Source organism: Mus musculus, chromosome 13 (assembly GCF_000001635.26).
Source record: "Mus musculus strain C57BL/6J chromosome 13, GRCm38.p6 C57BL/6J".
Lineage (NCBI taxonomy): Eukaryota > Metazoa > Chordata > Mammalia > Rodentia > Muridae > Mus > Mus musculus.
In genome coordinates, this window is record NC_000079.6 from 65,933,871 (window position 1) to 65,961,034 (window position 27,164).

Sequence of the window (27,164 nt, forward strand, 5' to 3'; positions counted from 1 at the left end):
TGGGTTCCAACAGAACAGTTAGGCCCTGAAGCCACTTACCGTGCCCCTCTGCTGAGGGAAGCTGGCCATAAAAACTAGAAATGACAGCTCCTGGCCTCACCTGGGCACTGATATGGCACCCAATATCCACCTGTGCTGATGGTAGTGAAAGACAGCCATTTCAGGGGAGACCCTCGCTCAAGACCCAGGATGAGCCGACTCTCCAATACCTCGAGAAAAACAGTTCTTGATGCAATATTGCATGACGTTTATTCAAATAGTATCAGCATGCTGAGACTGAGCTCGTAACCCACAAGGGGCAGAGGAGATAGACTCCCAGCAGTTGCAGTGGAGGTTTTTAAAGAATGAACCATAAAGTGAGGGAAGGATAGGATAAGCATCATAAATATGGGGATGGTGAATTACAGCTCATCTCTCCCCGAAAGTGAGGGGAAGGATAGATCACAAAGACTGGGGAAGTTGTGTAAATGTTCTTGGTCCCTTACACAATGGGTCACCTTTCTTTAGGGCTGATGGCAAAAGAACAAAGAACTCCATCCTGGGCTTTGTTTCTAGGGGTCTAAGAAACACAATGAGTTGGGGTCTTACAGCAGCAGGCAACATCGACTGTTTTTCACCCACCAAGGGTCTGAGAAGCACAGTCCACCACAGCTGTCTGTGTGAATGACAGGGCATTTCGGTGGAACAGGGGGAACTGAGAGTCAGACTCCATTTTTTTAAAAGGCTTTTTAAATCGAAGCCAGGGCATTGTCTGATTTCAAGCCCTGGGTGTTCTAAACTCATGAGAGAAACACAGCATCCCATCTGTGAAAGTTCTCCCAGGTCAGGGCTAGGCATAAATCACAGTGAGCATGAAGCCTGCCCATGGGAATCAAGGCTGACATTCCAAAAGACAGGACACCAGGAGTGGTATTTGTGTGTTTAAATCTGACAAAGGCTCCTCGGGGCTTGATTTCCAGGCTGATCTGAGAGCAGGTAGGCAGGCAAGGCTTTGTCATGTAAAAAGTTGCTAGGTTACCTGTGTAGAAAGAGGAAGGAGCTTTTGTTAGGGAATCAAACAAATCCTTATCTCTACTTCTAGGTGAAAGAAAATTAATATTCAAGATCCATGACTCAAGCAGCTTGCTAGTTAGGAAGGCTTTTTGGGCCTAGAGCAAAGAACAAAGGCTGTAAAGTCATCCTAGGAACTGGCTAGCCATAAAGATAGAGAAGATATACAAGAATGTGGGGATTGGCCAGGCGCCTCCCTATCTCCCACCCTGTCTACCTTGGTTAAAAGTTAACCAGATGTTCTGCTGACTTAGATAAGCACCTGGCCCTCAGAATTCCTGACTCACCGACCTGCACGTAATCTTTTTCTGGTGTGTAATCATTCTGCTGGTGTTTAAATGAACCAATCGTGTGAAACGGTGCCAATTCCTCCCCCAGCGCCAGACCCGTTTCTATAAAACCCCCTAGCTTTCGAGCCTCGTGGTCAACAACCTCTGTCTCCTCTGTGAGATACAGGTTGGCTCAGAGCTCAGTCATTAAACTACTTTGTGTGTTTGCATCAAGACGGTCTCTCGTGTTCCTTGGGTGCACTCTGATTCGGTAATTGAGTGGGGGGTTTCCCCTCTAGGTTCTTTCAATCTGACAAGAAAAAACTAAAGAAAAATTCTAAACAAATGCTTCTAATACTAGTAAGTAGTACATACATAAGCCTGAAATTTCATTAAAAAAAAGACTGCCCAGATGATTCAACTCAATGATACAAAATTATCACAACCCAAAAGTTACTATGTTTACCTACATGAAGGGAAGAGAGTTACTTGAACAGAAGAACAAAGTCTGAAGACACAGGATACCAGAAATTTCCCCTTAACAAACAACAAAAAGATATGGAAAATATTCAGAATCCCTCATCTATATGAGATAACAGATTACTCAATTTAAGATACTCTTCCCGGTATATTGCAACTTACACCAAATAGCAAGTTTCTAATTTCCCAACACCTGTGATAATGGACTCCAGGCAATTTGAACAAAGGGATAGATTTGACTGAGAAATATCAAAATATTTTCTAAAGAATACATTGTTATCAATTCAGATACACACACACACACATTTATATGTGTGTCAATTTTCTTAAACAAGAATACAGACCTTTGAGATCTGCCAGTTCTTATACCTCCTGAGACAAAGAAGCAATCAATATCACTATGCCTTACCGAGCTATGATGTCTGGATTCACTCAATACTGACATATTGCCTAAAAGGAAAAAAAAAGAATATTCAAACCCAGATAAATTTTCTCATTAAAAACAGATTTAGTTAACTTTAGAAATCACATTTAAGGAGAATGGTATCTTAGCATAATATAGAATATTTTATGGACTGTATGCTACCTTAATAGATGAATTTCAGTTTCTTTAGTTATCAGATAGAATTTTAAATCACTTGAACAATACCATGGAATTATTTCCTATTCTAATTTCTAGCTGCATTCTTTTAAAACTATAATTTTATAAGATAAATCTGATTTTAACAATTTCAAGATGTATACTTTCACATACTTAGGTTTGATAAACTCCATTCTGCACAACTCTACAAACTTTATAAATGAAATAATTACAATAGCTACTACTACCCAATGTTCCTGATAAATAATAAAACACAAACGGTTTACAAAGGGTTAGATTAATTCTCACGGTACTGTGGGGAAAAATTACTATCAGCCCCACCTTTTACAGATTAGTAATTTAAGTCCCACAGCTGGTGAATGCCCAAATTGGAATTTAACTCCGGTCAGTTTGATTTCCAAGGTCTTTTTGTTTTTTGTTTTTGTTTTGTTTTGTTTTTGTTTTTGTTTTTTGAGACAGGGTTTCTCTGTATAGCCCTGGCTGTCTGGGAACTCACTTTGTAGACCAGGCTGGCCTCGAACTCAGAAATCCACCTGACTCTGCATCCTGAATACTGGGATTAAAGGTGTTCGACACCATGCCTGGCTGATTTCTAAGCTCTTAAACTGTCATACTACTGTAATAATTAGACATACTTCAAAAAGTAGTCCACAAAAAAACCAAAAATCTATATACAAAGGGAATTTTTCTTTCACCTTTAGCTGTTACTAACAAGTTCTGTAGCATGTTTATTACATTTATGGAGATGAAAATAAATATTATTTCATAAGGATAATTAATGACTTAGAATAACCAGAGAGTGTTTATAAGGATTATTAGGCTAATATTATTTTATAATAATATTATTACTAACACTCCTCCTGATGTTCCAAAATATAAAAATACAGATCCTAAATCTAAGAATCTAAAATATAAGAACATTTTAAGCTGGTAAAAAGTTCTGATTTCAGAGAATATTCTTGGGTGTAACAAAACAAAAACAAAAACCTTACTCAGGAACAATTGAGCCACTTCATGAATTAACTGTTAGACAATTGTCTAGTCTCACTAGGTGCAAGGCTCTGAACCTTTTTCCGTGTTGTCCTTAAGTAGACATAAGCTGAAAGTCACTGATTCTTGCCATTCCTCTTGCAGAAAGGAAAGAGGCAAGAACGGCAAATGCCCATGCATGTTCCTGTTGCAGAAAGTGGCAGAGCAAGGATTCAGATTGAGGCTGCATGATCTAGATCAAACCCTTGCCATTTTCTCTGACAATTTCAATAATCACAATCTCTCTTTCTTTTGCTGTGCAAGGTATCAAACTCAGGGCATTGGACATGTAAGGCAAACAACAATCACAATTCTACTGTTCAGAGTTCTATGAAACAGAAGGTAAACAACTTAAAATAGTATTAAATATTTAAGGGGTACTGACTGTCTAAGTAAAATACCTACCAAATGCTTTCTTACAACATAAAAATTTATGAATTTATTCCCATTCCTGAACCTAATTCATAATAGTATTTTTCTTTCTTAAATTTATTTTTATTCTTTTCATACATGGTTACTTAGTGTAAACAGCCCTGGCTGTCTTGAAGACACTTTGTAGGCCTCAATCCTGTAAGAGCCTGCCTCTGCTTTTCAAACGCTGGCATGAACTTTGTACACCATTATGACTGAAATAATGAAATGAATTAATCACTTTTTAGAGTTTAATGAAAATGGGTACACCCAAATTTATGGGACACAATAAACGCAGTCCTAAAAGGAAAACTCATAGCTCTGAGTGCCTCCAAAAAGAAAGGGGAGAGAGCATACACTAGCAGCTTGCCAGCACACCTGAAAGCTCTAGAACAAAAGGAAGCAAATTCACTCAAAAAGAGTAGACAGCAGGAAATAATCAAACTCAGGGCTGAAATCAATCAAGTAGAAACTAAAAGAACTGAACAAAGAATCAATCAAACCAAGAGCTGGTTCTTTGATCTTCTTTACTTGTCTTATTTTTCTGGCTAGAATTTTAAGTGATATTTTCAAAAGATAGATAGGGATAGAGTGGGAAGGTTAGTCTTGTTCCTTATACCTAAATGGAGAGGAAATGTTTGAAATTCTCCATTTAGTTTGATTTTTATCTATTGGCTTACTGTATGTTACTGTGATTATGTTTATGTATGTACCCTGTATCCATGAATTCTCTAGTACCTTTAAAATGAAGAGGCGATGGATTTAATCCCAGGCCTTTTCAGCAACTAATGAGAAAAATCATGTGAGTTTTTTCTTTAAGTTTGTTTATATGGTAGATTACATTGGTGGATTTCAATATATGAAATTTCTAAGCATCTCTTTGAGGAAGCCGAATTGATCTTGAGCGATGACATCTTTGATGTATTCCTGGATTCGGTTTGCAGGTGTTTTATTGAGTATTTTGAATCAATGTTAATAAGGGAAATCAATCTAAAGTTTTCTTTCTGTTGAGTCTTTCTGTGGTTTAGGTATCAGAGTGGCTGTGGCCTCATAGCATGAGTTTGGCAGTGCTCCTTTTGTTTCTATTTCATGGAATAGTTTGAAGAGTATTGGCTTTAGCTCTTCTTTGAAAGTCTGGTAGAATTCTCCATTAAAACAATCTCTCTATTGGGATTTATTGGTTAGGAGACATTCAATACATGCTTCTATTTCTTTAGGGGCTATAGAGATGTTTAAATAGTTTACCTGTCCCTGATTTAACTTTCCAATTGGTATTTGGATAGAAAATCACCCATTTCATTAGGATTTTACAATTTTGTGGAGTATAGGCTTTTGGAGTAAGACCTAATGATTCTTTGAACTTCCTCAATGTGACTTGTTTTGTCTTTCTCATCATTACTGACTTTGTTTATTTAGATTCTGTTTCTCTGTCCTTTGCTTATTTTGGCTAGGGTTTGTCTATCTTGTTGGTTTTCTCAAAGAATCAGCTCTTAGCTTTCTTGATTTGTTATATTGTTTTCTTTGTTATGAGCTGATTTATTTCAGCCTTGATTTTCATTATTTTCTTCCTCCTACTCCTTGTTGATATTCTTGCACCTTTTTTTTCTAGAGATTTCAGGTGTACTTTTCAATTGCTGGTTTCAGCATTTAAAATTTCTTTATGGGGGCATTTAGTGCTATGAACATTCCTCTTTGCACTGTTTTCATTGTGTCTCATAAAACTGGATATATTGTACCTTCATTTTCATTGGATTCCATAAAGTGTTTTTCCTTCCTTCCTTCCTTCCTTCCTTCCTTCCTTCCTTCCTTCCTTCCTTCCTTCCTTCCTTCCTTCCTTCCTCCCTCCCTCCCTCCTTCCCTCCCTCCCTCCCTTTCTCCCTCTCTCCCTCTCTCTCTCTCTCTCTCTCTCTCTCTCTCTCTCTCTCTCTCTCTGCCCCCCCTTCCATGCCCCAGAGATCACTGAATGGAGACTTGTTCAATTTCCATGAGTGTGTAGGCTTTACAGTGTTCCTGTTGTTGACGTCCAACTTAAATCCATGGTGGTCTGATTAGATACAAGGCATTATTTCAATTTTCTTGTACCTTCAAGATTTGCTTTGTGACTGATTATATGATCAGTTTGGAGAAGCATCCCTCAGGTGCTGAAAAGAAAGTATATCCTCTTGGGTTTTGGTGAATTTTCTGTACATGTCTATTAGGTATTTTTGATTCACAGAGCCTTTTAGTTTCATTATTTCTGTGATTATGGTTTTGTCTGGATGTGCTGTCTTTTGATGCTAGTCAGGTCTTGAAATACCCTACAATTAATGTGTGGGATTTGATGTGCTGTTTACATTCTAGCAGTCTTTCTTTTATAGTTGTTGAGTGCCCTTGTCTTCGGGGTACAGATGTTCATAATTCAGATATCATCTTGGTAGATTTTTCCTTTGATGAGTATGAAGTGTCCTTCCCTGTCTCTTTTGATTAATTTTGCTTGAAAGTGTTTATTTTTGTTTTTTGTTTGTTTGGTATAAGAATGACTACCCCCACCTTTCTTATTGCATTCATTTGCTCAGATAACTTTTTTTCTAGCACTTTACTCTGAGGAAATGTCTATTGTCTTCCTGAGGAATGTTTCTTGTATACAAAAGGATAATGCATCCTCTTTTTCCATCCATTCTCTTAGCCTATGTCTTTTTAATTGGGAATTGAGTCCACTGTTGTTGAGAGATATTAATGACCAGTGATTGTAATTTTCCATTATTTTGTCATTGGTGGTTTAGTGTGTGTGTGTGTGTTTATGTATTTGTCAGTGCTTTCTTTGCTTTTGCTGGTATGGGATTGCTTATTTCCTGTGTTTTCTTGGATGTAGTTATGTTTCTTTGTTTGGAGCTTTCCTTCTCCTATTTTCTGTAGAGTAGAATTTATGAACAGATATTGTTTGATTTTGGATTTTTATTGAAATGTCTTCTTTCTGCCATGTAAGTTGATTGTGAGTTTTTCTGGGCATAGTAGTGTATGTAGGCACCTATGTTTTTTAGAGGTTGCAGGCTATCTGCTCAGGCCCTTCTAACTTTGACAGTCTATGCTGACAAGTCAGATGTAATTCTGATATATCTGCCTATGTATGTTACTTGGCATTTTACCCATGCTACTTTTAATATTCTTTCTTTGATTTTTAGGTTTTGTATTTTGATAATTATGTATTAGGATGGGTTTCTTTTCTGTTCCAGTCTAATTGGTATTCTAGAGGCTTCTCACACATTTCTAGGAATCTCTTTCTTTAGGTTGGGTACTTTTCTTCTATGATTATTTTGGGAATATGTTCTGGTCCTTGGAGCTTGGAGTCTTGTCTTAGTTAGGGTTCATTGCTGTGATCAAACACCATGACCAAGGCAATTCTTAGTTTCAGAGGTTCAGTTCAGTATTTTCAAGGAAGGAACATGACAGCATCCAGGCAGGCATGGTGCAGAAGGAGCTGAGAGATTTACATCTTCCTCTGAAGGCTGCTAGCAGAATACTGGCTTCTAGACAGTCAGAATAAGGGTCATAAAGCCCACACCCACAGGGACACACCTACTCCAACTGGGAGACACCTTCTAATACTGCCACACCCTGGGCCCAGCCTATACAAACTATTACAGAGTCTTAACATTCTTTTATTTCTGTTGCTCTTTGATGGCCTTTGGTGGAATCCCAGATTTCCTGGATGTTTTATGCTAGGAGTTTTTTATATTTAACATTTTTGACTGATGTATTAATTACTTGTATTGTATATTTATGCCTGACTGTCTCTCTTCCATCTCCATTATTCTGTACATGCTTGTTGCATCTGTTGATCTTGTTGTCTTCCCTTAGTTTTCTGCCTCCAGAATTTCTTCAGTTTGTGTCTTCTTTATTGCTTCTATTTTGACTTCCAGGTCTTGCCCAGTTTTATTTGTTTCCTTTACCTGTTTAATTCTATTTTCCTGTATGTCTTTAAGTAATTATTTGTTTCTTCTTTAAAGACCTTTATTGTTTGATTGTATTTCCAGTGTTTCTTTAAGGAATTTATAATTTCCTATTATAAGGCCTCTATGATTATTGTAAGATAGTAGTTAAGGTAATTTTCTTGTATTTCAGTTTTGCTAGGTTATCTGAGCTTGCTGTAGTGGGGTAGATTTGTTTATTGCCAAGGCTTTTGTTGATTTTGTTCTTTTGAGGGCCTTTAGCAAACTGGATGCTTTTAATCCCTAGATGTTCTTGTTGTAGCAGATATTGGGAAGAGGGTGAACTTCAATTTTCCTGGCGTGACAGGATTCTGATGGATATCATTAGGCTGTATGTTTCGGTACCTTATGGTTCAGGAGTCTGACTAGGTTTGAGGAGAGGTGATGGGAGAGTGGAGGTCCACATGACATAGCAGTCTGCTCAGGGCAGCTTTGGTTGGCACAGAGGGCCCAGGAGCTGTATTTGTTACTTTCTCTACTACATATTGTATGTTATCTACAGCATTTAAACGTTGTAAAATAATCAATCTTCCCCAAAAATATATACTTACAAGTGACAGCAACTTTAGCAAACTGCTAGAAAAAAAATGAATACAAATAATTGATAGCCATGATACACTGAAAGGACAAGGAATATACCAGTATAAAATAATCTGAATGTACAGCTTAAATCTCAATTACATCAACAAAAATTATGAAAAAAATGAGCATAACAATTGGACAATATCTGAAAGTTTCTCAAATTTAACATGGAATGAAAAATTTAGATAATCATCATCTCAAAATAAAAAGTGACATTAAGGCCAGACGTGGTGGCTCACACCTTTAATCCCAGCACTCGGGAGGCAGAGGCAGGCAGTACTCAAAAGTAGACATAGGATCATCAGGTATGGATATTATTAAATATGCATTAATGATTATTTTTAAAGTATAAAAGGACAGGAATATGAAAGTTGAACAAAATTTTGATGTATTATTTGGTTCTCAAAATATTCAGTATTATTAAGATGTTTGATACATAAAATGCATTTAAATAATAAAAAATTTTAAGGAGAATCTGTTATATATTTTATATGGTTTAAGTCATGCTTTTTTATGTATCTGTGGAAATACAAATTCAAGGTTATTTTATAGCAGTCTTTCTCAATAGGACTGTAATCTAGTTCAAGGATGGCATTCAGAGATAAAACAATCCTTATTAACTTTCATGAATAAAATATTTATCATATCATAGTGCCCTATGTCTATGAATTCTTAAATTGTATTCACATCTAAAGATTGCTAACATATGAGGTTTATTTCAAGACATTTAGACAGAAATTTAGCATTTCTCATATTACAAACTTTACTGCAATTGGAATTTTGTTTCAAACATCGTTCTTAATCATCATTATGCCTTGTTTTAGAATATCATTGAGAAGATACGAGTTTTCTCTGGTAATGTTTTTTGCTACTGATGAGATCAACAAGAATTCTTATCATTTACCCAACACGTCTTTGCTATTCTCCTTCATGGATGGCCTGTGTGAGGATAAATTGGGATTCTGGGTAAGATATATTTAGAAGAAAAAAATCATTTGGTTTTTAATTATATCTGTGAATTAGAGGATGATTGAAACATATATCTTACAGGACCATCATGGAAAACAGCTGTAAAACTGTCAATTTATTCTAGGACACCATATTTAAGAATGTGTGACACTGGATGAGTTAACAACATTTAAATTCCATTTATATTTGCCTACAAGAAAACTTGAACAGCGTGCATTTATGAGTGATGAGTATATTGCTACACACTCAGAAACACACATACATACACTCTCACGTGCACACACACATATTTTTAAATAGATATATATTATTTATATAATATAAAATAAAGAATTAAGTAAATAGATCATAGATGTACAAGGCAAACTATTTTTGAGAACAGTGGGATGTATCAGAGATAGTCAACAATCTAATAGGAATGATATTTATAACATTATGAACTAACCAGTACCCCGGAGCTCTTGACTCTAGCTGCATATGTATCAAAAGATGGCCTAGTCGGCCATCACTGGAAAGAGAGGCCCATTGGACTTGCAAACTGTATATGCCACAGTACAGGGGAATGCCAGGGCCAAAAAGTGGGAATGGGTGGGTAGGGGAGTTGGGGGGGGGAGGGTATGGGAGACTTTTGGGATAGCATTGGAAATGTAATTGAGGAAAATACATAATAAAAAATATTTTAAAAAATGGAATATTTATAGTATAATCTTACTATCTTTGATAGGAGTTCTGAAAGATGAGTAATGTTACTTGTATATAAGTCCAAACATCCTAACAATCATATTCCTCAATAGATGTTTTATCATCTCTTCTATATCCTTTAGGTTTTCTTTGGAACATTTAATCCTAACCTAAGTGACCATGACCTATCCCCCTATGTCCATCAGGTAGCCACCAAGGACACACGTTTGTCCCATGGCATGGTCTCCTTGATGCTTCATTTTAGATGGACTTGGATAGGACTGGTCATCTTAGATGATGACCAGGGTATTCAGTTTCTCTCAGACTCAACAGAAGAAATGCAAAGACATGGGATCTGTTTAGCTTTTGTGAATGTGATCCCAGAAAACATGCACATACACGTGACAAGGGCTAAGACATATGATAAGCAAATTATGACATCATCAGCAAAAGTTGTTATCATTTATGGTGAAATGAACTCAACTCTAGAAGTCAGCTTTAGAAGATGGGAATATTTATTTGCACACAGAATTTGGATCACAACCTCACAATGGGATGTCATCACAATTAAAAGAGATTTCAACCTTGATTTCTTCATGGGACTGTCACTTTTGCACACCACAAAGGTGAGATTGCTAAATTTAGGAATTTTTTTGCAAACAATGAAAACCAACAAATACCAGTAAACATTTCTGAGTCTATACTGGAGTGGAATTATTTTAATTGTTCAGTCTCTAAGAACAGCAATAAAATGGATCATTTTACATTCAACAGCACATCGGAATGGACAGCATTGCACAAATGTGACATGGCCCTAAGTGAAGAAGGTTACAGTCTGTATAAAGCTGTGTATGTTGTGGTCCACACCTACCATGAACTCATGCTTCAACAAGTAGAGTCTCAGAAAATAGCAGAACCCAAAGGATTATTCACTGACTGTCAGCAGGTAAAGTTTCTTACTTTTCATTATGCTTATATATATAACAGTGTGATCTTTTTAAATGGACCCAGAGAAACAAGTGTACATTTGTTAAAGGTTATTCTGTCAGTGGAAAGATTTCTACACTGAAAAACTCTCTAATTAACCATTTACATGAATGAATATCGTGCACAAAATAACATTTAATAGGAGCCAAAACATTTTTTATGATAGCAGTGAGTTTTGTGAAAACGTGTCTCAAGATTTCCATAAATAAGTTCAAAATTTAAAATAGGAACCAAGAGTTTTATCATAAAAGCCTTAAAGGATGACTAGACTAGAATATTTTTAATGCATAATTTCTCAGCCAAATAGTGGTGGCACATTCCTTTAATCACAGCACTTGGGAGGCAGAGGCAGGAGGATCTCTGAGATTGAGGCCAGCCTGGTCTACAAAGCGAGTTCCAGGACAGCGAGGGCTACACAGAGAAACCCTGTCTCAAAAAAACAAAAAACAAACAAACAACAACAAAAAACAAAACAAAAAAGAAAAGTTTCTCAGGGTTCAGTACATGTGCAGTACAAATAGTTACTCGTTGAACTTAACAATTACTTACAAAACCATAAATGATTAAGACTGTACATTTTATTAAGTTTATGTTTATCTCATTTACGTTTACTGTCTATTCATGAAAGACCCACAACCATTCTTTCTTTATCTTCACACACATTCAGAATTCTCCTTCATTTGCACATACATGGCTTCATTTTTTAAAAAGTATTTTTGACAAACATGTGCACACACTCACACACCATGTTACTTGTTATCTGGTAATCATTTTTTCTAGCACATTTTACCATCAAACATTAATATGAAGTATATAAATTTTCAATTATCAAAAAGGTATATTGTATTTTATTATACAGGGTTACTTCATAGAGCTGTCTTTTCTGAAAGACTAAGAAAATTAGAGGAAATTCTCAATTTTGTCTTCCCCTTATTAATATGCATATGTAATCATGAATTTATTTTAGACGGTTTCCTTGCTGAAAGCCCAGGTATTTACTAACCCTGATGGAGAACTGGTGAACATGAATCATAAGGAATATCATTGTGTAGAGTATGACATTTGTATCATTTGGAATTTTCGACAAGGCCTTGGATTAAAAGTGAAAATAGGAAGCCATTTTCCTTGTTTCCCACAGACCCAACAACTTCTTATATCTGAAGACCTGGAGTGGGCCACAGGAGGAACATCAGTGGGTATTCTCCAATTATATATTTTTCATGATACCTAAATTTTAAAATATGAGGCAGTGAAGTAATAGCTGTGTGGTTGAGACCAATTGCTAGTCTTACAAAAGACTATCCTCAATTACAAGCACAAACATTTCATAACTCACAACTTTATGTAAAAATGGTCATAGGGAAAAAGGTCTCTTGATTCCATGTTCAATTGTATCCACATGCCTATTCATCCCACACTATAGGAATATGTTTATTACATATATTATATATATATAAATTTTGTATACACACACACCATGGAATTTTCTGATTCTGGGTGACATATTTATAGCCTAATTAAGTATAGGATGTATTCATTAACAGAAATCTCCAGATTTAAGGTTTCCTGTCTTTATTTGTGTATTTTTTAATTGGTTACTTTATTTATTTACATTTCAAATGTTATCTTGCTTCCATGTTTCCCCTCTTCTTTAGAGGATTGCCTTATCTGACATCAGAGGGAGGGGAGGACCATGATCCTGTGGAGACTCAATGTCCCAGAATAGGGGAATGCTAGGGTGGTGAGGCATGAGTGGGTGAGTAGATAGGGGAGTTCCCTCATAAAAACCAGGGGAAACGGAGGAAGGTATAGGGGGTTCAAGGTCTTCTTTTAAACTTAGGAAAGCTTCCTTAATTTTATGAGAGTCTTATATAGCATATTTTGTTCATATTCATCAAACAAATCTTTCTGGATCTATCCTACCTTATTTCTCTACAAACCTCAGTATTGTTATTTTTTATTTGTAAATCATTAGAGAACTGATGCCACATAAACATTCCTTTGGATTAATCAGTTTAGGAAGGAAAAATTTTAAATTGCTTCAACCTAAATATTACATATCTAATATTACATGGTGTATTAAATATTGTGACATTCAGTGCACTGCAGGGTAATACAAATAATAATGTGCCTGAAATTGTTAAGTAATACTGATTATCAGAGGAATATTTATAGCCATATCTGTTAATGTCCCATATATCAATCTAAGGGTCATTATGCATATGATGTATACATGAACTACATTCACACACGCAAACATATACAATTTATGCATTTCCTCAGGTTCCCTTCTCCATGTGTAGTGTGGCATGTACTGCTGGATTCAGGAAAATTCATCAGGAAGAAACAGCAGACTGCTGCTTTGATTGTGTTCAGTGCCCAGAAAATGAGGTTTCCAATGAAACAGGTACATGCTTGCATGCAGAAGAAAAATTGCTAAATTTGAATGTGTTCTCTTTCCAAACAAGAAATATATGGTCTAGATGAAAATTGAAGACCTAAAATCTTCATGTTTCAGAACTTAATCAGTTAAATAATATCAACTGCTTTTGGACCCAGCAAATAGCCTGCAATACCTTCTTCAAACAATGTATTTCTCTCACAATATGATGGTTACTGATTTTATGTTACATAGAAAATGTTTAGGGGGATATATACATGTAACAAATTTTTAAACAAAAATTTTAGGTATAATCTATGCATACATTTATTTTTCTTTGATCCTTTATACAAAACAACTTGACTACATGATCAGTCCATAATCTTTTTCTCCAGTACCCAGCTTAGTACCTGACAAAGACCAGATGTTCAGGGTAGCAGTTGTTGTTTAATGAAATATATTTTAAGAGCTTAGATGGTTTAAAGGATTAAGAATTTCCTGTGAAAGACTTAGAACAAGAGTGAAGATTTCCAGAATGTAACAAGAGATGGGACAGTGCTTATCATCAATCACAGCCAACCTAAGGAAAGAGGGATGAATGTGAATTTCAATAGCCTTTGTGACCTACAGCTTGGAATGTATAGCTGGGAAGAAAGAGATTGTACCCCAATGAGAGGGACATACATATGTCTATGAGGCATACAGTTTCAAGAATGAAAATATTCCTTTATGCAAACTGTATTTGCATGAGAAATTAAATGTTCTAGCTCCTACATGTAAATAAAAACATAGGCACAATCCACAAAGCAACAAAGTACACAATGCGTTGCAACAACTGGCACCAACAATGATGTCTGCAAACTACCCTTTTCTGTGAATAGTGAATTTATGGTTTGAGGAGATAATAATCTGAGAGTATGCATATTAATTTTCATAATATTTTCTTTTTTGTTTACTAAATATTTTTTGTCCATTCTCTATGATGTTTTTTTTCTTCCACTATAAATCATAGTTCAATTGACAGCAATCTTAGGTTCATGGTTCCTACAGCAATAAGGAATGGAATAGATGCTCAACATCAAAATATTTATTGATATATCCTCTGAATAATACAAATTCACAATTATTAACTGCATAACTATGATATCTTATACAGGTTTATTGTTGTTCACCAGCAGATATGGAACAGTGTATGATCTGTCCACATGATAAATATACCAACTTAGAGAAAACCCACTGCCTCCAAAGAGCTGTGTCATTTCTTATGAACATCCATTGGGGATGGCTTTAGGTTGCATTTCCCTGACCTGATCTCTAGGCTTACATATATCATGTCCTTAAAAGTAGACATTAAAATTTAAATATATATTCTCACGTTAACTATTCAAAGAAAGATTTAGACCAATATTATCATTTCAAATTTATTTTACCTTTGGAGATTTATTGATTAAATATATTTTTTATATTAATTTTTAAGTTTAGTTTATTATGAATAAAATTAACTTTGGCCTATTTAACCAGTTTACTTTACTTAAAATTTCTTTGGTATTAATTACATGATGTGAATGACACACCATGTGTATATTCTAAACCATGTGTATATGTGTATATTTATAAAAAGCAAATATTAATAAACCATAAAGTTGCATTTACTGCTTGTCTGAGATTCCTTTTTCATAATTTTGATTGTCATGTGAAAACTTCACATACAGATCTTTAGTAAGCATACTTTTTGTTTGGGTAGAAAGTAAATCAGACGTGTCTAGAGCAAAAGAATACTGAAGGGCATTTTATTTCGTAGGAAAATTAGCTGTGTAAATAACTGACAGTGAGGCCCAGAAGAGGGTAGCATAAATGTTGTATGTTGGCATCAGTCTGAATGGCTTTTAAAACTTATTCTTTGATTATCTGTTCGGTTTTGTGAATATCAAAGTCTTTGCTTCCTATGTTAGGATGCTAGTTTTGGAATTACATGGATGGAAAAACTTTTAGGTTCATTTGAGAAGCCATTAAGTATGCAAGATAGAATCTATAAGAATAAGAACAAAACAAAACATTAAGATATAGTAGGCCTATTATTTCTTTTTTGTATAATCGGGATACTACTGCTTCAGTTGTCCCATCAAGAATCATGTTGTCCACCATTTTGTCTTGAACCACATGGTTATATTAACTAAACACATGGCCTATGCTATATTTATGATATCATTATCAAAGAAGAGCACCAAGTTCCATGATTGCTTTCATCTTAGGAGGATCCCCAAGTGAAACTTAGAACAACCAATGCAGTAGTGGTTTTCTGTTCTATGTGAATTGGGCCCCAGGTAAAGTAAAGACATTTCCCATCAGGAAGTTCCAGAATCTTGGATAACCTACTTTCCACTTTCCTGGGGGCAGGAAAATAGATGATGATATTATGAAAAAGAGGACTAGGGAGGCAGATGAGAGAAAAGATAGAAGCTGATTTCACATAGCACAGCAAATCCATTGCCTTAACGCTGAGCCTAGTCCTAACCATGATATTTCTTCTTTGTGTAACAGGGATACTATTGACTCAGTAGAACCATCAAGAATAATGGTGGCCACCTTAGCCCTAACCCTGAGCCTAACCCTGGGACTTACCCTCAGTCTCTTACCCTATCTTAAACCTCAACCCTTAATTTCCTAACCACCCTAACCCTAATCCTAACAACCCTTATCCTAATCCTTACCATAACCCTGTAATCGCCTAATCCTAATTCTAACCCTGCTTACTGTGGGGTTATTTCTTAATTATACCTTTTGAGGTGAGAAACCCTTTCTTATTCTTGATCTTTTGAGATGTTCAGATCCATCTTTAATCTAGGCTATAGTTTCTCTTGGCAATCTACATATATTTAAAAAAGCCTCCTGTTTTCTAAAATTCCTTTTTAATGTTAATAGCCTGGGCACCCTTCCATTCCTGGGTCAGATTGATACCTACAATGCAGCTAGAGTAATGGGATATTGAAGCTACTCACCTTGATTTCAGGAAAAAGAAGGCAAGTGCTATGAGGAATGTTCAGGCAAGGTCTGAAGGCAGGATCATTGCTCACAGAGGGGAGGAGCTGGCAGCTGATTGCCTGAGCCGGAATGGTGGATTCTTCCCCCAGGGCAAGCACAAATGCTAATGAGCTGAAAAGGGCTCCGGAGATCTGGAAAAGCTCCAGCCTTCGACAGGAAGCACACATTAACATTGAGGAGGGGTAAGACTCACTGGCCAATCAAGGTCTCAAGGCAGACATGCCAGTCAGACAAAGAGGCGGGATCTTCCGGATGCCTTTCTAGGAGTTCGCTGTGGCTGTGCAGGCTTGAATGGTTCTCTGTGTCCTGCTCTGAGATCTGCTGTTGGGTGCATTGAGGGGACCTCAGGAAGCTCTGAGATTTAGACATGGTGAGCACAGGATCACTGCCCACAATGGCTAGGGGCAGGTGGTTGAACGGTGAGAGCTGGGGTGGTGGGTCCTTTCTGGGCTGCATGAAAGCATCACCCAGATGGGAACACCTGTGAGGTCTCAGGCAGTGACCTCTAAATAACTTCATTATTACTGGTGTCTAGGACTCTATGTTTGAGGTGATTTGGTTTCTGTGTTTGTGCTGTTTGGGTGGGAGTTTTATACCTGGGTTACTGGTTGATATATGGATTTATTTATTTATTTTTCGTTTTCTGAGAAAGGGTTTCTCTGTGTAGCGCTGGCTGTCCTGGAATTCACTCTTTAGACCAGGCCTTGAACTCAGAATACCTCCTGCCTTTGCCTCCCAAGTGCTGGGATTAAAGGCGTGTGCCACCACGCCCAGCTGATACCTGGATTTTCACAGTGTTGACTAAGGGTTGCCTCTATGATGGACCTATTTGGAGGGTATGTTCAGGAGGGAATGCTTACTAATGTTGGAAGCTGGAAAAAGAGACAGGCAGAAAGAGATGATCTTAGCAACCCACAAGGAGACATAGTCAGGAGAGAGATTAAGCTGCCTTTGCTGTTTGGTAAAGTGCTAGGGACAACTGTGAAAATTACATCTGGGATAGCACATAGTGTGGTAGATCTACGGAAGCTTACCTGGTGTCCTTTCAGGAATGGCATGTGGTTGAGCAGTATGTGTCTGCCCAAGTGGGGGCTGAGACTGAAGGATGAGGCAGGAAAGGAAGGGTAGGTGGGGATTATCTGTGGTAGCTACAGGAGGCATGCACAGGGGGAGAGGAAACTTGTACTGGTATTTTGTCCAGTGGTAAGGGCAACTGATATTAGGGTCTGCAGTAACAGATAGTGAGGTAGGTCTTTGGACATATTACCTAGTCTACTGGCAGGCATGGCTTGTGGTTGAACAGGAGTATTTTCCAATAATAATGGGCTCAGGCACAAGGGTGAGTTGTAAAGCTCAACCAATTGCGTTTTTGAGAGTGCACAAACAACACCTGAGCAAACATCCTATGAGCAGCCAGTGAAGGTACAGCAGCAGGGTCAAGCTACATCTAGATAACTAATACACCTTGCAGGGAAAAAAATGTTAGCTTACCCATCATGGTTGTCAGATAGTTTTTGCCTCATGTTTGGTTCCTGTAGATTATGCCAGATACACAGTTTTCAAAATATTAGGTTGCTGACCTGTATGGAAATTCCCCAGCCTTGCTGTAACTACAATATATATCCAGCACCTCTAGACTTGGTCTCTCATTTTGGACCTGATGCCAGGTTGACTGGTGACAGATCTTGATTCTGAGCCCATAATAAAAAACCTTGTGTGTTTGCATTGCAATAAGATCCTTGGTTGTCATTGAGGTTCCTGTGACTTGGGTATAATATCTTCGTGCATTGACTGAAACTCCAAGACCTCCAGGACTCAGAACAGAGGTGTTGAAAGGCCAGCTGTTAGAATGTGTCATTGTTGTTCTATGTATCAATGGCTTATCTGTCACATTTGTGTTGGTGTGTCTTGGTTTTCCTATTTTTCTTGATTATTCGTGGAGGGAGATGACTAAAGTGAACTTGGAACCATGGTACAGAGGGTGCACTGGAGAGTTGTAGCCACAGGGCCTTGGAAGATGTTCCATAGTCTGGTATAGAGGATGGTGCGCCCTTGGTCTAAAGTGCTTGGAGGGTTAGAGCAGACTTGAAACCCTGCTTCATGAGTCACAGCTGCCATCCTGTCTTCATCTTCTCCTCTGTACACATGTATGAATCTGCTGGGTAGCCTTTACTGACACCTTGTGACTTTCTCTCATATGTGTGGTACTTTATTATTCTGTGACTGAGAGAGAGGAAATAAGATTTTTAACATCCTATTGATTTAGTGACTAAATCATCATCTGGGGTCAAATCCTTCTTCCTAAGAGGACCTACACCCACTAGATTGCCCATTATAGAGAGCTCTTGGAGACCCAATCCAGGGCAATATCAGGCTCTCCCTATCCTGTTTTACAGGGTGGAAAGGACAAAGACCTCATTTTCCCCTCCTGATCAACCCTGTTCCCAGTCCATATGTGACTCTGTAGTTTTGGACTCGGAACTGTCATTAGAGGGAAAGTTGTTTTTCCTCCACTGCAACAAAGTTAACATATCTCATTAGACCAGCAGTATTAATTGTAGGCTTGTGGTGCAATGTGCTTCTCTGTTCACCTTCCAGCTGCTTTAGCCACCTCTTTGGTAGCACTAGCCAGGGAACGAGGGGTTAAAGATACCTCACACCAGAGCAGCAAAGCCTCTGAACTCCTCATTCCACTGTATCTTGCCCTGCTTTAAGCCAGGTGACCTCCCCATTTTTTCCTGGCTCAGCCACAACTCCACCTCTCTCTTGGTGACAGGGGCTCCTGTAATTGATATGGTTAGCACATTGGTTTTGGGCTTTTACAATTTCCTCAGTTATTATTGTCGCCATGTCATAATTGTCATCGGTTCTCAACATTTCAGAGCTACATAGTAAGGGACATCAATTGAAGGTGTGCCCTCATCAGAATGGCCGGTTGCTATGTCTGTGAGAGATAGTGTTGATGGTATTTTGGGAAGGCTTTTCTACTGAGAAAGGCAATATTCTTAAGCAAGTGGGCCTGGGCTGTATGAGAGCTAGCTGAGCATAGGACAGTGACCAAGTAAGAGAACAAGCCAAGAAATAGTGTTTGTTCTTCATTATTTTTCCTTCAAATTCTAGCTCCAGTTTCTATTCTAACTTTCCAGAATGGTGGACAGTGATCTGACTGAACCATGTACAACAACCATCTACTGCCTGAGATGCTTTTGCTTGCAGGAGTCTATTCAGCAGCAGAGTAGCAAGTTAGAACAACAACAACAAAAATTGGTATATAAAGGTGATTTTGCTGCTGGACAGAATCTATGTTCTCTTTTGGAGGAATGTGGAAAATATAAAAAATTGAGATGTCAAAAGTCATAGAAAGCTGTAGATGGAGCTTAAAGGTTGTAGTCATACAACCTGAAAGATTCGAGTGTTGGCAGTAATGCAACCAGAGGAAGGGGAGGTAACAGTATGTACGTGGGAAATTGACTCTGTGAAAACTTTAGCTAGAGGTCATTTGTGTAACATTTTGGCCAAAAATATTTCTTACTCAGGTTTTTCTATGAGATATTGAGTGGGGAAAAGTTTAAAAATAATTGCCTGATTTGTATATTTTTATTCTATTTATATGTATTTCTTCACTTTTTCCATTGATATATTTATTCAATATACATTCCTACTGCAACCCCCTCCCCTTCCACATTATACAGTCCCTCATCCTTAACTCCTTTTCATCTACCCATGGAGAGTGGGGACCACCTGAGTATCCCCCACACATGACAAGTCAGGTCTCTGCTACTGAGGTCAGAACAGGCAGCCAAGTTAAGGAACAAGTTGGACAGACAGACAACACCTTAAGGGACATCCCCCCACTCTATTTGTTCCAGGACCCATGTGAAGACTAAAGTACATTTACTACATATATGGTGGGGCCTTGGCCCACCCTGTGTTTGCTCTTTGGTTGGTGAGTCACTCTCTGAGAATCTCCTAGTGTACAGGTTAGTTGACTCGCTGGATCTTCTAATAGACTTCCTGTTCCTTCACAGGCACTCAATCCTTTCCCCCAACTCTTCCAAAAGACTCCCTGAGCCCTCCAATGATAGGCTGTGGGTCTCTGCATCTTTTAGACAGGTGCTGGATGGAGACTCTCAGAGGACAGTTATGCTAAGCTACTGTCTGCAAGTATAACAAAGGATCTTCACTAATGTCAGGATTGGTGCTTGCCCTAGGGATGGGTCTCAAGTAGGTCAGTGTATCATTTGTTCATTCCCTCAGTCTCTGCTCCATCTTTGTGCCTGCATTTCTTGTAGACAGGACCAGTTTTCGGAGCAAATGTATTTGGTTCATTTACTGTGCTTAATTCTCCACTAGAGGTCCTTCCTGGTAGCAAGATAGGGCCTCTTGAGCTTCCATAACTCTCTGCCATGCATCTCAACTAAGATCACCCCCATATTATCCTTGGTGACCTCTCATTCCTGGTCTCTGGCACAACCTAAAGATTCCCCACCCTTCCATACCCATCCCCCTCAAGCTGCAGAATTCCATTCATATTCCTGACCCTCTGACCATCTCTTGTCTCTCACAACACCTGTTCCTGGCCACTCGCCCTTCCCCTTACTTATCCACTCTCCCATTCATTTCTCTCTCTTTCTACCATCTGCCTCCTCTGACTGTTTTATTCCCCTTTTGAATGAGATTAAACAATGCTCATTAGGGCTTTTCTTCTTGTTTAGCTTCTTTGGTTCTATGGAACATAGTGTGGATATCCTGTACTTTATGATTAATGTTCACTTGTAAGTGACTACATACATTCATGTCATTTTGTTTCTGGGTTACCTCACTCAGGATGATAGTTTCTACCTGTATCCATTGGCCTGGAAAATTCATGATGTCCTTGTTTTTAATAGCTTATTAGTATTCCATTTTGTAAATAAACCACATTTTCTGTATATGTTTTTCGGGTGAGGGACATCTGGATTGTTTGCAGTTTCTAGTTGTTACAAATAAAATGGGATATGTCTCTACTTGGGGAAGTTTTCATTGGCCATTCCCTCAGTCTCTGATCCAGCTTTGCCTCTGCATTTCTCTTTGACAGGACAAATGCTGTTCTTTGTGTCTACAGCGTTGTGGTTTAAACTGATTCATAATTTTCATAATTCAAATTTTTAGCAAAATTTTATTAATGTTACAGTTTAAACCGGTGTACCTCATGTTTCTGCAAGATGAATACAGAACTGCAGTTAATGTATAATTCTTTGTAGGAACTTCAGTGCAGAACTATGGGTTCTTTCTATCATTTCTGTTTCCTTGGGTGCTATTTGCAGGGGGAGTGAGAGTCTTAATGTGTAACTTTTGCTGTCCTGGAATGGGTTGCATAGATGATGCAGGCCTCCAGCTTGAGGAAATACACCTTCCTGTGCCTCTGATTAAAGTCATGAGCAAATACCTCCATCTTGTCCAATATTTTTGTAGTTAGTAATTGTTCGTACAGCTTCTCAGATGTGGGCTTGGTACTGTTGATCTGTATCCCCTTGCAATCTCCCTCTCAATTGGCATTTCCCTTGCAAGGCTATCTCCTAGGCAAAAGGTTCAACAGCAACAGAGGTGAACATTATAATTCAATTTCCTTCTAAAAAGACATGGTGATTAGAATACAATATCTGTGTCAGGAAATAAGTATTGATGTTAGTATCATGCTTCGTGTTGTACACATTTCTGGGATATTTTAGGATGCAGTGACTTTTGACGATGTGCATGTGAACTTCACTAAAGAAGAATGGAATTTGCTGGATCCTTCCCAGATGAATCTCTACAAAGATGTTATGTTGGAGACCTACTGGAACCTTACTTCTATAGGTAAGACTGTGAATTTTCTTTTCAAATTAAGCGAACAAATGTTTTTTGGTTATTGATGATCTTCTGTTATTTAAATTTAGAACAAGTAAGATTGAGGTGAAAAATTCAGGTTCACAGCTGAAAATTTACAGTAACTTCAATTATTCCTAATGTCTAATAACATATCATTCATTTTCTGTTGCTGTATTTTAGGCTACAAATGGGAAGACCATCACATTGAAGAATCATGTCAAAGTTCTCGAAGACATACAAGGTAATTTTCATGTGCAAGCTGATAGCAATATGTCTGTGAGGAAATTGTAATAAGTTCTGGAGTTCTAAAGGAAAGCAAGAGTGTCAAATATCAGTCCATTACCTGTAGCTATGATTATGATATTCTCGAAAGTGCGTGTACCTCAGATTCTATTATGTGATTTGTGTTTTTAAGGCATTCCTCTAAGAATGGAAACAAGGAAACAATGCCTTAAGAGATCCCTTTATTTGATTTGTAGCTCCATTAAACCTATGCTATGGAACTACACTCTGTATAGTCTCATAATATTTAAATGTTGCACATTGAATAGTGATGTGTGTGTGTGTGTGTGTGTGTGTGTGTGTGTATACACATATTACCTTCTAGGAAGCAAATATTCCAAGGTAAAGTTGGTGATACTTATATTCTTGCAGACTCATTCCTAACTTTATAGAGGTCAGTTTATAAGAGTCAAGAATCTTGAGTGGAGAAACCTTAATCCATATATAGCATGTCTACAAGGAACAAAATGTCAACTGTTGTGAATGCAATGTGGAAAACTTTCAATTGTTCTTCTTTTAATGGGTATATCAAGTGTCAAATGGACAAAACCATGAGAGTCTATGAACATTGAAAATAGCAACACACCTCTTTCCAGAACAATGAGAAGATATGTAGTTTTCTGACTTTGTTAGACTCTTTGAATGTGATAGGAGTTTTTGATTAATTGGTTTTCTTACTATACTGGGAATATCTTCAAAGTCACACCGAGGAAAAAATGTGGAAATTCATCTATTTGTCCTGCTTCACAGTGCTAATGTGCTGTGATTCACACTACAGGGAAATTATGAATGCTATCAGTTGTAAAGAGCTCTGCATTGTTTCATTGTTCTTGAGGTCCCGGAAATGTGTCATATAGAAATCTCATATAGAAAAAAAAAGAAAAAGTTTGTTATATATATATATATATATATATATATATATATGCCATGTTATAACTGCTCTTACCATCACAGCTGTTTTTAAAGAGGCAAAACAACCCATAGAGAGGGCGAACACCATAAACATGCAAAGTGATAAAAACTTAAGATCTGATAATTCCTTTTTTTTTTCTTTTCCATTTTTTATTAGGTATTTAGCTCATTTATATTTCCAATGCTATACCAAAAGTCCCCCATAGCCACCCACCCCCACTCCCCTACCCACCCACTCCCCCTTTTGGGCCCTGGCATTCCCCTGTACTGGGGCATATAAAGTTTGCGTGTCCAATGGGCCTCCTTTTCCAGTGATGGCCGACTAGGCCATCTTTTGATACATATGCAGCTAGAGTCAAGAGCTCCGGGGTACTGCTTAGTTCATAATGTTGTTCCACCTATAGGGTTGCACATCCCTGTAGCTCCTTGGGTACTTTCTCTAGCTCCTCCATTGGGATCCCTGTGATTCATTCATTAGCTGACTGTGAGCATCCCTAACCCTGATAATTCTTTATTATTAGACCAACCTGTAAAATTAATTAATATAGATAAAATGATCGATAAAGGTAATGAGTGTGCTAAAGCTTTCACATGTGCCAATTATCATTCCAGGCATGTAAGAAGTCATAGTTGGAAGAAACTCTATGAATGTAATCAATGTGGTAAAGCCTTTTCCTCTCACAGTAGTCTCAGATATCATAAAAGAACCCATACTGGAGAGAAACCTTATGAATGTAATCATTGTGGTAAAGCCTTTGCAAGACCTGCTCATCTCCAAAGACTTAAAAGAACCCATACTGGAGAGAAACCTCATGAATGTAGTCAATGTGGGAAAGTGTTTGCAGGACCCGCTCATCTCCAATGTCATAAAAGAACCCATACTGGAGAGAAACCTTATGAATGTAATCAATGTGGTAAAGCCTTTGCAAGACTCGCTGATCTCCAATGTCATAAAAGAAGCCATACTGGAGAGAAACCTTATGAATGTAATCAATGTGGTAAAGCCTTTGTGGCAACCACTACTCTTCAAAGACATAAAAGAACCCATACTGGAGAGAAACCTTATAAATGTAATCAATGTGGTAAAGCCTTTGGAAGATCTGATAATCTCCAACGTCATAAAAGAACCCATACTGGAGAGAAACCTTATGAATGTAATCAATGTGGGAAAGCCTTTTCCTGTCACAATAGTCTCAGATATCATAAAAGAACCCATACTGGAGAGAAACCTTATGAATGTAATCAATGTGGTCAAGCCTTTTCCTGTCACAATAGACTCAGGTATCATAAAAGAACCCATACTGGAGAGAAACCTTATGAATGTAATCAATGTAGGAAAGCCTTTTCCCATCAAAATAGTCTCAGATATCATAAAAGAACCCATACTGGAGAGAAACCTTATGAATGTAATCAATGTGGTAAAGCCTTTTTCTGTCACAGTGGTCTCAGATATCATAAAAGAACCCATACTGGAGAGAAACCTTATGAATGTAATCAATGTGGTAAAGCCTTTGCAAGACCTGCTTATCTCCATTGTCATAAAAGAACCCATACTGGAGAGTAATCTTAGGATAATTATCAATGTGGAAAGACTATTCACAAGGGAGAAGTCACCAAGGACATTTAAAAAAACACATAGTGGAGAGAAATCTTAATGTAATCCATGTGGTAAAAGCCTTTTCACAAAGTAATTATCTCAAAAAGATATAAGAACCAACCCATTTTGGAGAGTAACCTTATGAATGTAAGCGATGTGGTAATGAAGTCTTTGCATGTTCCACTAGTCTCCAAAAAATGAAAGATCCTATACTGGAAAGAAACATCATGAATATAATCTATTTGGTAAAGACTTCACAACTTTGTAATCTCCATTATTCTAAAAGTACACATACAGGTGAGAAACCTTATGAATGTAATCAGCGTTGTAAAGCATTTCAAGTCACAGTCATCTGCAATGACATAAAAGATCACATACAAGAGAGAAACCTCATGAAGATTATCAATGCAGTAAAGCCTTTGCATGTCATAATTCTCCCCACGTACACAAAATAAAGCACATTGGGGAGAACCCTCATTATTGTAATCACTGTGGCAAAAACCTTGGCAATTTATTGTCATCTGCAACTACTTAAAAGAACACATTCAAAAAAGTAACTCTTTCCATTTTTCCAGAGTACTAATCCCTTGTGTGTCACAGTCATCACCCCATACATAAAAGAACACATATAGTAGAAAACCTGCATTAATATAATGAACAAGTAAACCCTTTCGAGGCCACAGTCATCTCCAAACACATGAAAAAAATGTGCAGGAGAGAAACCTTATGAATGTAAGTGATATGATAAAACCTTTGCATATCACAGTCATCTCCAAGTACATTAATGAGCACATAGTTGAGAGAAGCCCTGTGATTGTAATGAATGTGTTAAAGCCTTCGCATGTCGTTGTACACTCTAAACACTTAAAGGAACACACATTTTAGAGAAACCTTATAAATGCAATGAATGTGGAAAAGACTATGAATATTACTATAGTTCCCAAAGACATAAAAGAACACATAATGGACGGAAATCTTGTGTGTAGGCTCTCCCAGCCTGAAGCAGGCTGATCCAGACTTTGACCCTGCTGCCACTGAGAATTAGACCACCTGGGGTGGAGCCTTCCTCCTTAGATCACTCTATTGTTCAGCCACTGACACTGTTCTCCTTCAAGACTTTGCTACCTGCTGAGAGGCCCCTGAGATATTCCTGAGAATACACCCTGTCCTGCAGGTCATCACCTGCAGCTGGTTCCAGGCACCAAGAATGGTTTGGTGGGAATGGGCCTCACCCCCACCCCCCCTTATAAGCACATTTGCTATTAAACATTTGAGCTTGGATCAGGAACCTTGACTTAGCTCCATTATTTCTCTTGACCATCTAGTTCTCTCTCTTTCAGCTCCAGTCTGCCTCCCAGGTGTACCTCATTTCTTGTGAGCCTCAGGTCTGCTCCCAACACTTGTGAATGTAGTCAAGTTGGAAAATCCTTTAAATGCCACAGTAGTCTCTGAATACATAAAGGAACACATACTAGAACACATTGGTTATCAATATAACCAATGTGGTAAAGCCGTGCATGTCCTAATCATATTTAAATGTATGAAAGTATAGTAGATATATTAATGTGTTTATTTGAATATGCTTGGCCTTAAGCAGTGGCACTATTAGTAGGTGTGTCTTGTAGGAATAGATGTTACTTTTTTGAAGGAAGTGAATTACTGGGGTGGTGTTGTTTGGAGCTTTGGCCAGTATAAAACAGCCCCACCTACTGTTTGGCTGAAGATAGTCTCCTCCTGCCTGCCTTCTCCTGAAGATGCAGAATTCTAAGCTCCTTCTTTAGCATCATGGCTGCCTTCATGCTGCCATGCTTTTTGTTATAATGGTAATAAACTAAGTATTTGAAACTGTAAGCCATACCCAATTAAATATTTACCTTCAAAACAGTTGCCTTGGTCACAGTTTGTCTTCTGAGCAATGGAAATTCTTTCTAAGACAGAAGTTAGTACCTCAGACTTAAGTATTGCTATGATACGCCTGGCCATGTTTTTGTTTGGAGCAATGTGGAATTTTAGACTTTGGATTTGTACATTTATTAAGTGGAATTTAATGTGACATCCTAGGAGGAATGTGGAA

General features: G+C 37.7%; 1 protein-coding gene, 1 long non-coding RNA gene and 1 pseudogene across 3 annotated transcripts; 2 read left to right on the forward strand and 1 right to left on the reverse strand.

The window, feature by feature from the left end:
- Nucleotides 1-1,789: 1,789 nt before the first annotated feature.
- Gm32476 lies at nt 1,790-16,648 on the reverse strand. 2 transcript variants are annotated; one of them, XR_003950554.1, is made up of 3 exons: nt 16,407-16,648; nt 2,209-2,249; nt 1,790-1,856 (listed from the first exon to the last, which is right to left on the reverse strand). It is a non-coding gene; the product is annotated as a predicted gene, 32476 (long non-coding RNA). The 2 variants fall into 2 exon arrangements; XR_873608.2 differs by having other exon boundaries at nt 1,800-1,856; nt 2,144-2,249; nt 16,407-16,508.
- Vmn2r-ps100 (vomeronasal 2, receptor, pseudogene 100) lies at nt 10,184-14,671 on the forward strand (annotated as a pseudogene).
- Nucleotides 16,649-16,718: 70 nt separating the features above from the next.
- Gm46425 (predicted gene, 46425) lies at nt 16,719-25,057 on the forward strand. Its single transcript, XM_017315682.1, has 4 exons — nt 16,719-16,819; nt 22,161-22,287; nt 22,480-22,540; nt 24,424-25,057. The coding sequence occupies exons 1-4, from the start codon at nt 16,817-16,819 to the stop codon at nt 25,055-25,057; spliced, it is 825 nt and encodes a 274-aa protein (XP_017171171.1). The 5' UTR covers nt 16,719-16,816.
- Nucleotides 25,058-27,164: the final 2,107 nt, after the last annotated feature.

Bases quoted from the DNA above. Each gene is read 5' to 3' on its own strand.
- Gm46425 (XM_017315682.1), top strand. The intron at 22,288-22,479 runs GTAAGACTGTGA...GCTGTATTTTAG, and splicing joins CTGGAACCTTACTTCTATAG to GCTACAAATGGGAAGACCAT. The intron at 22,541-24,423 runs GTAATTTTCATG...AGCCTTTGCAAG, and splicing joins AGTTCTCGAAGACATACAAG to ACTCGCTGATCTCCAATGTC.